Genomic DNA, 13,521 nt, shown 5'->3' with positions numbered 1-13,521 from the left:
TAATGTTTCAACATTAAAGTTTGGTTTCTGACAAATTCTACTTCATCAGATTAGAGACAGTCCTTTCGCTCTTAGCCTACTAAGAACCTGGAAACATTAGCACCATTTATTCCGAGCAAATCCATGCTATACTCAGTGAACACTACTTCCTTAAGTAAGTGCTTAAAAAAGATTCTGTTTCAATATCACCATCAAGATTATCAGTCCAGTTTTTAAAATTCATTTTTCAAGAAACTGTATGACATTTCCCTGTCTGTTCTGGCATTTCCCTGAGATTCCATAGTTTTTCAAAGCATAGTGATGCTGACTTAGCAATGACATATGCAAATTCTCTCATTATTCCTCATGGCCATTTTTCTAAGCCCGCAGGCTTAAACTAATTACAAAACAGCAAAGTAGTTCCCGACTACTCTCTCATCTTGGACTTCAGTTTCCTTCTCTTTGTTCTTTTTCACCCTTGGCAGTTAGTATTTTGCCTGGTTGCCTTATCGGAAAGGAGAAAAGCAAAACAGAAGTTGAGTAGTGCTCATTCTATTCGTTAATCTCCTATACTATTCTCAGGAATCGCTATCACAGATCACTCCAAAATAAAATCTTATGAAAAAATAGAATGGCTGTCATTAGATTATTCATCTTTTTACTCCAACTAAACCATACATTTACAAAACTTTAAAAGTCCTTTTAAAAAACAGTACATATATATCTATATATATAGATCTATCTATCTATATATAAACGGTCTATACCCCTTCTTTTTTTTTTTTAATATGTTCCACCTTCCATCTATCTAAAATAGTGTTTTAAGCTGTGGGTCCCTAAATGCCTTTCTCTTTCAGATGATCTAGGATATATTCATAGTCCACATGAAAAATATTCCCTTTTATACCTATTTTCTCTTTGACATGAAGGATTAAACCCTGAGTTCCACTCACTTTGTATGAACAATTTCAAGACATGAGTCATTTTTTTTCCCCCAGGATCTTGCCACTTACACATTTTCAAGCTAGTCTCCCTTGCTGACCAGAATTAATAACGGTTAGACTGGCAGTGTTTCTTCTACCTTCCAAACAACGAAGCAATCAGGCAGGTAGGCCAAGAAATCAACAGATGTTTTGCGTTTAATGAAATGCCAATGTCTGGATGGCCAAAAAAATCCCCCATAGGTTTTGTGCCAGCTTAAAGGCTCTCCTAGGAAGACACAGGGAATATCCTCTATCCAGTGTCCTCCGGCATCACGTCTAGATTGCTCACTGCACTTATTGTGGACTCGGAGGTACTCTTTTACTGCTCATGGCACCTGCCTTAGCTCCACAGCAGGGTTCCCGGGGGGCAGGAACAGCTTCTCTGGAGCCTACACAGCACGTCGATGCTCTGAACACCTTCTAGAGGAACCTGGTTGGGCAAACTGACCCCTGTTTCACTTTTAGCCTAACTAGGGACAATTCCACATTCCTAATCAGAGCTAAAGCATCAGGGAGGTATCGACAGATATCTCAGCAGAGCTTCCCATCTGATGGACTCTGGATGGGCTGCAGCTCAAGCAGCCTTGTCTGCTTACCCCAATGTGCTATACAAATATGTTATTTTCTATGTGTGCTTAGGACAAGAAAAAGGTTCCACTAGTCCACATGCTGTCCATTAGCCTGAACTGTGGCTCTCCAGTTGGGGCTCTTAGCAGAATCTCCTCAATTACCATGTTTTTACAGCAGATGGTGTCCGCCAGAATCATACTTCCTGGCGGAACACTGGTGCATTAATCATGCTCTCTAAATACTCACCGAGGAAAAAACTCAAAAGCTAACATTTTTGGTTGCCCAGCACTGTGCCATCTATTCACTTATTTAATCCTCTAACAGCCATCTGAAGAAGGGATAATTATTATTATCCTTATTTTACAGGTAAGGAAATGGTAGCAGAGACATTAATTAACTTTCTCAAAGTCACACAGCTAGTAAATGGCAGAACTGGGATTTGAAACCTGGAGGGCCTTTAGTTTTGGTTTTGCTACCGCTTAGCCACGTGACCTCAGGTAGCTCATTTCACTGATCTGGGCCCCAGACACTGCATTTTTGGAGAACATTTATTAAGTATTTATATGCCAGGAACTACAGCTCAATGAAATAACTTGATTTGTGTCTTGTCTGACCGAGAGATGAGAGAAGGTGCATTTGCTCATCATGGTTTCCAGGATACCTGTCACTTACTTCCATTTTAATTTAGTAGAGACTGAACAGAGTGGGTCATTAGACTAACATATTGCTACAAGTTCTTATTAAATTCAGGGTAAACATACCATTTGGCCGTAAGTAGAGCATATTTGAAAACCTGTACCTTTTTCATAATGGGTTCGAGAAGAAAACTGTTATCAAACATCTTAGAAATGTGACACGTTATGAATGTTAAGTCTGTTAATCAAGGATGATTTCTTACAATAATGTAGTGGTTTTATTTTAAAAGAGAGAGAGAGAGAGCAGAGATCAACCGATCTCATTTTCCCCTTATCTGAAAAGGTCAAAAATTATATTTTTTTCTCGTGGTTTAGATTCCTTTATATAGACTCATTGGCAGATGGAAATTTTCTCAATTTGTATTTCTTTCAAGACATCTTCCAAGCAATCAACCTGGAACTAATTCTAGTGTTAGCACAGGTAATGTCTGAATCCATAAGACTGGTAGCTGTCCTTCTGATGAGTTTATTAACTGCCTACAGCCAAAGGCAGCGTCTCCTTCAGCATCAATTCCTAGGGCCTATTATTGTACTTGGCACGGCGTGGAACGCACAGTAAATATTTGTTGAACAAATGTTGTAGTGCATTAAATTTGAATTATTCTCCTTAGGTAATTTATCAAGTGTCTATTCATAAAAGCTTCACTTTGGTCAGGAGCTCCCTGGTTGTTCCCAACATTAGACAGCCTCTGCAAAACTGTACAATATGCCACATCTTAAGGAGCGACGAGAGCTTCTTCAGCTTTCATGGTGGCTGCGTCTCTATCCTGGGTGAGATAGAGCAGGATACGTGCCCCCGTCTTTGAATCTAGAATTTTCCTTTGGCGAAACGGGTATCACGTGGTCTCAGGGAACAGCTGTAAAAATGGGTAAGCAGTCCTTGATGATCTTCTGCTAGAAAATCCATTTTAACCTAATGTTTTTCTTACTAAGTTTATAATGTCTCTCTGATTGAGGCACGGAGAAGCTGTGAGGAAGGGCTCCAGAAACTTCGTGGTGAAATCTAGGATTTTAGCAATTCCGGATCAGTTTCAGGATCTGAGCCCAAAGAATAAATATTTCATGAGTTCGTTTCTGCACAGAGGCTCATGACTAAGAGTTTATTCAATCTCTTTCCTGCCTTAAAAAAAAATACTGACACAAATATAGTTGTTTTCTTTTACAGCATTCACTTGTAATAAACCTAAAAGTGCTTTCCCTTCTTGGTTTCTTACAGATTTTTTTTTGTCTCTCATTTCTGCATTCCAGTGCCCACTTTTTGATTTGAATGAAGATTTTTTTTTTTTCAGGTGGATAATGGCATTAACCGACTGGCCCCTAGCTACTGCCGTAAATGCATCTCCAAACAGTATCATATGGGAAGCCTCAAGGAGCAGCAAGACAAAATAATCATTGCCACAAACGTGCAGCTACTAGTTGTGCAGAATAATGTCTAAGGAGCCAGTCTTTGCACTTCAAAAGAGCCATAGCAGACTTGGGCATGAGCTGAGAGTGTTATTTTTCCACTCTGCAGACATCATCCAACTCACCAGAATGAATGAAATTAAACTATTATTCATTCCAGGATGAAGTTCGAGTTAGATGAATAAAATGCATGCTCTGTTAAGGGCAGGTTTTAGACATTCTAATTGCACAAGATACCAGTGTGAGCAGGAGCTGGAGCTGAACACTGGGTATGTGTTCTTGAGGTGATACAGATGAGGACTAATCTATTTTGGTTTTTGTGTTTGAAAATCTCCTCAAATGATCCTTTCTCTGTCCCGCAATTCTTGTAGGTTTTCCAGAAGCTTCTATCATAAACATCCTTAGTTGGCCTCCGAAGCTATACACTGGACCTAATTTTAAGGGCTCGTTTAATTGCCTTGAATATAGATACAGCATCCATTATTCAGCCTCGGAATGAAGCTGGTGGAGCTGTTAGCATAGCAACACCTCTTGCTTTTGAGGTTTCAGCTGCAGAAAGTGGATGTTTAAGCCATTCACAATTCAGTAGGGGATGATTAGGTAGGTTCTGTGGCTTTCTTACAACACGAGCCTACGGGGATGTTCCTCTAATTATTCTAACCCTATTTAGTGAATTGCCTGGACGACAGCAGTTTTGTTTTAAATTCTGCAGCCTTTCCTCCAACATAACCGCTGGCAAGTCTTGGAATACAGTGGGATTTTAGACCTGATAAATTAGAACTTTAATTGTGATTAAGGGTAAATCCTTCCTTCCCTGGCCAATGCACCAGGGACATTCACAAGGTCTGAGTGGGTATTTACGAAGTTGCAATGGAAAGTTCTCAACAAACTCCCAAAAAAAGAAAGGAAATATGGATGTGAGAAATCACATTTTGGCTATTTGTATGCTGTCCATATTCTTTTTTTCTGATCTCCAGGGCATCGTATCATGCTGTTACCTGAGCTTCTGGAAGTCTGCTTTCAAAACCCGTCTGGTAAATATCAACTCTTCCCATCCTTCCCTTTCTCCACTATTAAAAAGGCTATGCTGACATGATTAATTTTACTTCATCAGTCTGGTCTTTATTAAAGAGCACGGCACAAGAGCAGAGGTTCCAGACGGTTCGGAGAAAACAAAGAACAAATGGTGTTCAAAAAAGATGAAAGGGTACGCAAACTTGCTTATTGAGAAATACAATTAAAATGGAAATTCTAATTTTTACTCATCAGACTAACAAAGGTTTAAAATAATTAGTTAAGATGTGAGCTTGCTCCCTGTGGGATGAGAAGCCCTGTCAAATCGCTGGTCGGGTGGGGGGCTCGGGAGAGAGTGTAATTGGGTAGGATAACTTGGGAGGGAAACTGTTAGGCAAAGTCCAAATGAAATATGAACGTACCTTTTCAGCCAGTGCCCCTACCCCCAGGGAGTTTATCTACAGATAGATTTACTCAAGCACATCAACGGACTGTACGAGAGTAGCAGAAAAAAACTGTAATTTTAGAGATTCGGGGCAGCCTAAATGGCCATCAGTACTGATTGGTTAAATACATACAGTGCTTGTCTATAGGTGGACTAGTCCTAGATTGACACAATGAGATGCTAACGTTTGCCTCTGGGGAGAACTAAGCATCTAGGGAATAAGAAGGTGGAAAGGAGGGACGCCTGGGTGGCTCAGTGGTTGAGCATCTGACTTTGACCCATGGTGTGATCCTGGAGTCCCAGGATTGAGTCCCACATCAGGCTCCCTGCATGGGGCCTGCTTCTCCCTCTGCCTGTGTCTCTGTCTCTCTCTCTCTCTGTGTCTCTCATGAATAAAAATAAATAAAAATAAATAAAAAGGTGGAAAGGAAAAGTAACTTAGATATTTTTGTTTGAATTCTGACCATTGGTATTACCTACTAAAATAAGTCAAAAAGCGCAGCAGTTCCCTTTATTGCTGACTTTCTATTTAATCTCCTAATTGTTAAAAAGCCTCCTCTGGTTTGTGTAAGATGAAATCCTGAGCTAGACAAATTGGGAGCTGAACAGATGCGGTTTCCATTCTCCTAACTCATGGGTCCCATTGTACCCGCAGAATGAATCCTCAGTGGTTTCACCAGTTCCTCCTTCCACCAGGTCGGCCGTCTGCAGATGGGAAAGCATTGTCCACGTTCCGCCTGGACGGTTATTCTCGAGGACTCTCAGACAGAAATATCATCTTTATTTCTTTTCATCTCATCTCAAAAGATCCCCGCTGTGTTTCTGCTCTTCACTCGTTAAGAGTTTCAGAGATGAGTCTTTACGTATTGTGCTAACCCTCTTCCATCTGATCTTTCTCTTGGGGCCAAACACCCCTTTCCATTGCTAAACTTAGACCATACATCTCAAGCCAGCAACCTTTAACATAACCCATTCCTCGAACAAGACTCTGAATTTCTTTGACCTATCTCTCATGCTAAGGCCTTACCTCTCAAATACAAAGCACCTTGCATACATAATGTCCTTTAATTCCATTTGGGGATGAAGAAAATGAGGCATAGAGAAGAAACTGGACAAAGGACACATGGCTGGTGAATGGCACAGTTGGGTTTCAAACCATGCAAGTTCCAGAGCGTTCACGTTTCACCTCATGAGAACTGTAGGGCTCTTGCCCTCAACAAAATCACCACTCCACAGTGGACCCGTAGTCGGTCTCTCATCAATGAGCAACATCCTGCCATTTTGCTTCTGCAAACTTCTGCATCTTCCCCACGATGAGTTCTAATGTTAGCATGGGTCCTTACACTGGTATGTCCATGTCATCTTCTCCAGTGGATGCAATTCTCTAGCCCCTTGCTTCTGGCGTGAGGAAAGCAAAACCATGACAGACTCCGTCTGACAGACTTAGGGGAGGGTGCTCATGTTGAAATTAAAGCCATATAAAGATACCTTAGAATTTTTGTATTCTTCTGCTTCACTATGAACCTACACAAGTGCAGAGCTATGCTGAGTAGATGTATCTAGCTACTTATTATGATGTATCCATTTACTTTTTGATATCATGCCTACTTAAAAAAAAAAAAAAGAGTTGGCCTCTAAATGAAGAGTTAAAATTGAACCACAGAAGAAGGGCCAACCAAGTAGGAAGCTGTGCCTTTCCAAAGGGAGGTCCTACACCTGGCCATTGTGGGCTCGCCTGGAGACTTCAAATGAAGCTTCCTTGGATCTCACCACCAACCACTTAAAATAGAGCCTAGCAATTTCCATTTTTAATAAGCTGTCCAAGCAATTCTTTGGCTCCCTAATTTTGAGGAAGTTATCCAATTTGCAGAATTATTTAAGATTTCTTTTGCTGAGGCTCAGCTGAATGTCAATTTCCCATTAGTTTCACCTTTTAGATACCCATAGGGCTTCTTAAAAATGTGCTATTTTTCTTGTGCAAAGGGATTCTTTCCTTAACAGCCGCTCACATTTTCCCTCTCTTTGCCCCATTATGCCTTGCCTCAGCATTTGTCGGTTGCCTCCTACAGAGAAATGGCAGAGGCAAATCATCCTTAAGCCTACTTAGGGTATTTACCTGGTCCTTTTGGAAGATTCAGTCAGGGAATTGACTTAGAGCCAAGTTTCGGGAATATTGATCCAAAGGATCAATATAGCTGCTCAGGGAGTTCTTTGATGAGCTCGGATCTTAAAGGACTAGTTAAAAGCTGGAAAGTCAAGGGCAACAAAAAGGATCTATTATTAGTTGTGTTCAGACCAGGACCCAGGAGGCTGGAGTCACTGACCTGGAAGCATGATGCCATATTTACAGGCAAGAAAAAAAAAAAAAAACAAACCAGCACTCCCTCACTGTCCTTGTTCCTTCATCTTCACAGTTAAGAACCATTTTCAGTGGAAATGGCAAACCAAGAAATGAAATAGGCAAGAGGTTTTTGAAGGCCAAGATAATTGCCTGGCATGATTTCAAGTCTTTCAGTCCATATGAATTACATTAATCTGACAACACTGTCAATTCACTGTTAGGAATTCTGAGGGAATCTCAGAAAAATAAGAGAGGATACAAGACAGGTAAGTACCCAAGTTTCAAAAATGCAAAGGCTAATTCTGTTAATTATGGAGTCCCGAGTTTGGTTGTGCAGGCAGGTAATTACTTCTGAAGAAACGACTAGTTTGTGAGCTCTGGGAAAGGAAGCAGTGGATGACCACAAATGAGTGGTTCACTAAGAAAATAATGCTCAATCTCTGCTCCTTTTAAAAGGAGTTTGCTGAATGAATGCGGGTTCTAGACTGCAGCAGGAGGGGGTGGGTAGGGGTAATTAGGCCCCTGGGAAGCGTGTGGGGAGGGGAGGAACAGGGTTATTAGCTCACTGGTGATGATGATGGACAAGGTGACAAGACCACTGATGTACAGGCATATGGATGCTGGTGGTGGTGAGTGGCTTTCCAGTTGGTAACCGGATTTTGGGGTAGTAAACTCTTTAAGTTCATCTAGTAATAGTCTCATGGAGATCTATAGATCGACAGGGTCCCAATGGCGAGATGGTCATCAGTGAGAAGCATTAGAGCACACGCCTGGGAACACGGGCTGGGAGTCAGAACTGCACATGTGATAACACGTAAGCTACTCGGTTAAACCCAAAGCCTGAGCTTCCGCATGTGAGAAAAGAAGACAGCCCCCCAACACAGAGTGGCCGAGATCAAGTGAAGTGACACATGTAGTGCTGGAAACACACATCTGGCTAACAGTCCCTGCACGTTAGCACGGATCCATGTCGACCTACCAGGGTTTCTAGTATCATCTCCAGTATCATCTGCCCTGTAGTAACAAGGCTCATCATTAGATCTATGCTTCGAATGGGAACACCGCAGACACACTGGGGAATATTCAGATGATGGAACTGAAGCCAGAACACAGCTGATGGCCAATGTCCTACTCAAAACGTGACGCCCTGGACTAGGTACGGCTGTTCAGATACCTTCGGTCCAGCTCAGAGACCATGTGCTGCCTGTTATCTGGTTAGACATCTCTGTTAGAATGTGGAATAAATCGTTTGCTGAACAGACTTTCATTGAGCACATGCTCTCTGTTGGGCATGGGGAACAAAGGCAAATACAATACAAAGCTCCTGCCTAAGGAGTGTGCAGGCTCCAGGATGAGATGAACAAAAGAAGAAGTTTTAATGTAAAGTAGTGAATGCAACGTTGATATAGCAGGGCTGAGGGGCAGGCACAGAGCAGAACATAGAAACTAACCTAGTTTGCAGAGGTGGGGGTGGTCGGAGTCCTGGAGAAAAGAACACATCTGAGCGGAGGCATAAGAGGTGAGCAGGAGTTGGGCAGAAGAGGATAGGAGTGAGAATGTTCTCGGCAGAAGGAATAGTATTTGCAAAGCACAGATGGGAGCAACAGCAGGATATGGTGCATGCCAGGAACGACAAGCAGCTTGGTGGTGTAGAAATTTAAATGGGAGGGTAAGAAATGGGGCGAAATAGGCTACAGCAATAGAACGGAAGCAGACAGCAAAGGAATTCCATAGAGAAGCTTGGACCTCACCCTGTGGGTGCTGGAGAACCCTGGTAGATGTTGAGCATCAGAATGACTGGGAGGACAATGAGCTCACCAGGAGCCTGGAGTCAAGAACTGAAAGAGCACCTCTGAGGCAGAGGGAGGATGTTGCTGTAAGGTTGGGGTTGACAAGGCTGGGAGTTGAGCAGGCCTGCCTGGGGACTGCCTGGATATGGGTGGCAACAGGCCTCAGAAGAGCTATGGACGGTGTGTGTATACATCCTTCTTGCAGGGGAGGAGAGAGAATCAGGTGGAAGTCTCTTCTTTTTTCTCCAGTAAAAGATAAAGAATTTGATTTCTGACATGAGCTAGAATATGACATGGGATATACAGGTTGAAATGTCAGCCTAAAAACCGATAGGAATAGTCTAGGTTAGTGATAATGACTTCACGGTCAACAGCCCTAAAATGGTGCCAGCATGAGAAGACCCAGCATCGACTATGATGGTGAAAAAGGCAGTAGATAGAGGAAGGACCCCTGGAAAACACCAAAATTTAAGAGGAAGACAGAAGGAAAAGCTATTACAAAGACCAGAAAAAGTCAAAGAGCTAGAGAACCAGATATCACAGAAACCAAGGGAACAAATTTTAAGAAGCTGTGAGCGAGCGACCACCACCATCAGATGCAGCAGACAGAGGTCCATGAAGTTGAGGGATGAAAAGTGTACATGTCATTTAACAATCAGGAGGTCATAAATATGCATCCTGGTTAGACTTCTTGGTTGCAGACAACTGAACCCACTCAAGTTATTGAGCCACTCTTCCCAAGAGTAGCCTTATTCTCAGATGAACTTGCTCTAGGTCACCTAACTGAATGCTCACCCTCAGACTTCCAAAAGCTCCCTGTCCCGTTATCTATGTCGTCCACCAATGATACTTCTGCGCAATGTAAAATGAAGATGGAGTCCAAAAAAAGCCAGAATAATCTTTATTCCTTGGAAACACATTTGTAAAAATGTATCAATAAGATTAAAAGATTCTGAACACATTTATTTGTAGGCAGCACAGACACTGAGGATCAAAACAGCTGCTAAAACGGAATACACCTGTAAACAGATATCTCAGGGAGGGTTTGGTAGGTGATTGACTCCACTGTGCGGGGCGTGTAGCTGAGTCCCTCCTTCTGGATAGATTCTTGTGGCAACCAAAAATAGACCAGGTTTTAGCAATAAAATATCTCAAGAGATGTCAACATATTTTTTTTTTAAAAAAAAGGCTTAAAATGGGCCTACCTACAATTACATGCGTTAAAATGGTGTTTACGAATTGTTTTTGCAAAAAAGACTAATGAAAGATATCTCAAGTCGATCAAGAGGAAAAAAAAATGTTTGATTTGTGGCTTGAGGTGGGGGGAAATAAATATTTCGGTACAAGTTCTACCCTAAGAGACAACACATTGATAGCTGGAACTACAAAATGACTGCCCAACACCCATCCCATCCTATTCTATAGGATGCTTTGGCACAACTTCATTAAAATCCTAGACACTTTAATGTGAGCCACAAATGGATCTTGGATTGCATGTTGCTTTTTAAAAGAATGAAGTCCAGGGTGAAAACCAAGCCTCAAATTCTATAAATCCTGACAGTGTGTATTCATAATTATGTCTTCTGAAATCATGCAAGTTAGCAGCACCAATCAATAATTTAAAAAAATTATTCTTGTACTTGAGCAGCAAATTCTATTAAAATGGACACTATGCATTTGTGATTAGTAAAACTGCTAAGATTCAAAGTGGCTAAACGGCTTTAAGACAGGAAATTCAAAGCCTCCCTGTATGTATGTCACACCTAAGTAGTTACATACTCTATTCAGTTTCTGAAAGGGGCAACTCTCTGTGAGAGGAGGGAATTTTGCAGTTTTCCTAGGAGAGATTTTGTTTGAATGTTAGATCCTCAGACTTAAAATATTAACTTTTCACAGATCACAGATTTGTAGAGCTGGAAGGAGTTTGGCGATCACTTAGTCCAACCCAGTCTTTTCGGATGGGGGAAAAGGAGGCCAAGAGAGGAGAAAGGCTTGTCCACCATCTCACAGTGGCAGGGGCTGGGCCCCGGAAGCCTCTCCCTCACCCCAGGATTGTCTTGTCCTCAACGCAGACCTATCTTCCTACGTTTTTCTGGTTTTAGTTGGTCCCGTTCATTAAATAACAAAGAAATATCACGTACAGCCATACGATAAACACAGACTTTTACTCCAATTTTCAAAATCAGAATGTTAAAATGATTCCTGAGCCTTTAACTACCTTCATTTTATTGAGAATGCGGTCAACAGGAAATCATGACTAGTGATTGCGGTTGTTTGCTAATATTTACACGGACGCCAGGAACATCTTTCAGAACTATTCCTTAAAGACACTTTGCAAACACATCTCTGTGATGCCAAGACACTTCTCATGGGATGTAATGATACTACGATGGTGAATGGAGGTAAGGTGCTTCAGTCTCTCAAAGTGCGGTCATGAGTTTATCTCGATACACCATACTTTGCATTCCTCCTAAGTTCTTCTGGTTCTGGTCGTGGACATAATCGAAATGGCTGTCACCTCCACTGGCTGACGTTTCCCAGTGCGGCCTGTCATCCTGAAAGCATGGCCTGTTTTGTTGGCAGAGTGGATGGTTAGCGGGAGGGATGGGAGAAAATTCAGAGATGTGAGTGAAACAACACAAGCATGGGGGATGGAGGCGGGGAAGGTGGGCAGGAGAAACCATGAGCCACGTGAATGAGGATGGCTTACAAACAAAAACGAATGGATTTTCTAAAGGTATTTTTAAAATCCAGATGCAGGTTAGTTCTCAACGTCCAAGTCGAGAGAAGCTGGCTCCGCAGCCATACAACTGTCATTTCTCAAAGGGCACCCTGGTGATCAAGTGAATCTGGGGAAAGTTGGGAGAATAGGGGTCCTTTAGCAGGTGCCTCTCAGGGCCACGACCAAGCTAATGGGCACTGTCAAGGTCTCAGGCAGCGTTTGCCAAGAGTGTTGGACCATGGAGCTCTCTTTTCCTGGGGTAGGTTCTCAGGCAGTGCTTCTCTACCTCTGGAGAGCCTGATAAAGCACAGAATGCGGGGCCCTATCCCCAGACACTGGTCCAGCAGGGCTGGGGTGGGTGGGGCAGGGGGTCTGTATCAGCAAGCTCCCCGGTGGGGCTAACGCCCGCCAGGAGGGGAGCTGTGTTGTGGCCTCCCACAGAATTCCCTTTGCAAGCTGCTGGGCGAGGGGCTGCCTCAGAAGGAAACTAATGTGATAAGCTAGGCACTAAAAAGCATAAAATTTTGTAAAAATAAGGTTAATAAAAATAGCATTTCTAGACATCTCTTCTGTTTTCTTATGTCCAAAAAATAAACCATCTTTGCAATACGGAAACATTTAGAGTTATGACTCCGCTGGGCTGACGAGCTTTAAAAAGTGACCCGAATATCAAGTGTTATTGATAAAATTGCACTGTCGCCCTCCAAGGTCCCCCAACAAAAGTGGCAAGAACTATCAAGAATGAATGGCTCTCATCTGCCTTTTGCTCCACATGGATTTATTTTCATCATTCTGTTCGGTACTTTCTCAAGCAGCAAGGCTAGCAACCTCACCAAGAAATAACTTTATGCAAAGTGAATTCACCAACAGAAAGAGCTTCACACATAAACACCAATTAAGACTGATCTAAAATTCAAATCTGAAAAGGAACGTTTGCCTTTACAAAGCTGGCATTAAAACACCCTCAAGCCTAATGAAAAACCCAGCAAGGCAGGTGCCAGTTTCCTTGGAAAGGATCGTGGTGGGTTAGGGCAGAGGTGAGGAAACACAGCCCCAGGCTGGATCCCACTCCCCCCACCACCCTGGTTTTCGTTAGTTTTATTGGGACGCAGCCAGGCCCGTTCGCTTCTGGGTTGTCTCTGGCTGCTTCCAAGCTACAACAGCAGAGTTGGGTAGTTGTGACAGAGACCACAAAGCTGAAAATACCAGTGATCTGGCCCATGACAGAGAAAGGTTACTGACCCCTGGGTTTAGAAAAAAGATCCACTGTCACAAAAAAGCAAACCCCCCCACCCCACCCCTGAAAAAAGTCCTTTCAAAAAAACCCATAACAAAAATCCCCAAGCTTGAGGCACATTTTTAGTAACTGGATTCTTGGGACAGGAAAATGTTACTTAGAAATTTTAAGTAACATTTCTAACACAAAACCAAACCAAAAATATCTGAGGTTAGAATGACTTAAAAAAACAAAAACAAAAAACAAAAACAAAACAAAACCCAATTCATTTTTATTTCAAAAAGCAGAACTCTGGCAAATCCAGACTCATCACTGGCTTCCTTTGCCTGGCAAATCATTAA

The 13,521-nt window shown here is 42.3% G+C and overlaps 1 protein-coding gene across 7 annotated transcripts in view; it reads right to left on the bottom strand.

Moving 5' to 3' along the window:
* Nucleotides 1-13,521, bottom strand: part of EPB41L4B (erythrocyte membrane protein band 4.1 like 4B) — a 129,353-nt gene that overhangs the window by 44,586 nt on the left and 71,246 nt on the right. Inside the window, exon 16 of one of the 7 annotated variants that reach the window (XM_041762630.1) lies at nt 10,106-11,789. The exons of the other annotated variants lie outside the window; for them this stretch is intronic. Within the exon in view, the coding sequence (XP_041618564.1) occupies nt 11,642-11,789 (148 nt within the window). The 3' untranslated portion in view covers nt 10,106-11,641. Of the gene's footprint in view, nt 1-10,105; nt 11,790-13,521 lie in introns of those variants that run through there. 7 annotated transcript variants of the gene reach the window in all.

This window comes from Vulpes lagopus, chromosome 7 (genome assembly GCF_018345385.1).
Source record: "Vulpes lagopus strain Blue_001 chromosome 7, ASM1834538v1, whole genome shotgun sequence".
NCBI classification, from domain to species: domain Eukaryota; kingdom Metazoa; phylum Chordata; class Mammalia; order Carnivora; family Canidae; genus Vulpes; species Vulpes lagopus.
The sequence above is the reverse complement of the archived record's forward strand: the minus strand, read 5'-3'. Positions and strand labels throughout refer to the sequence as shown.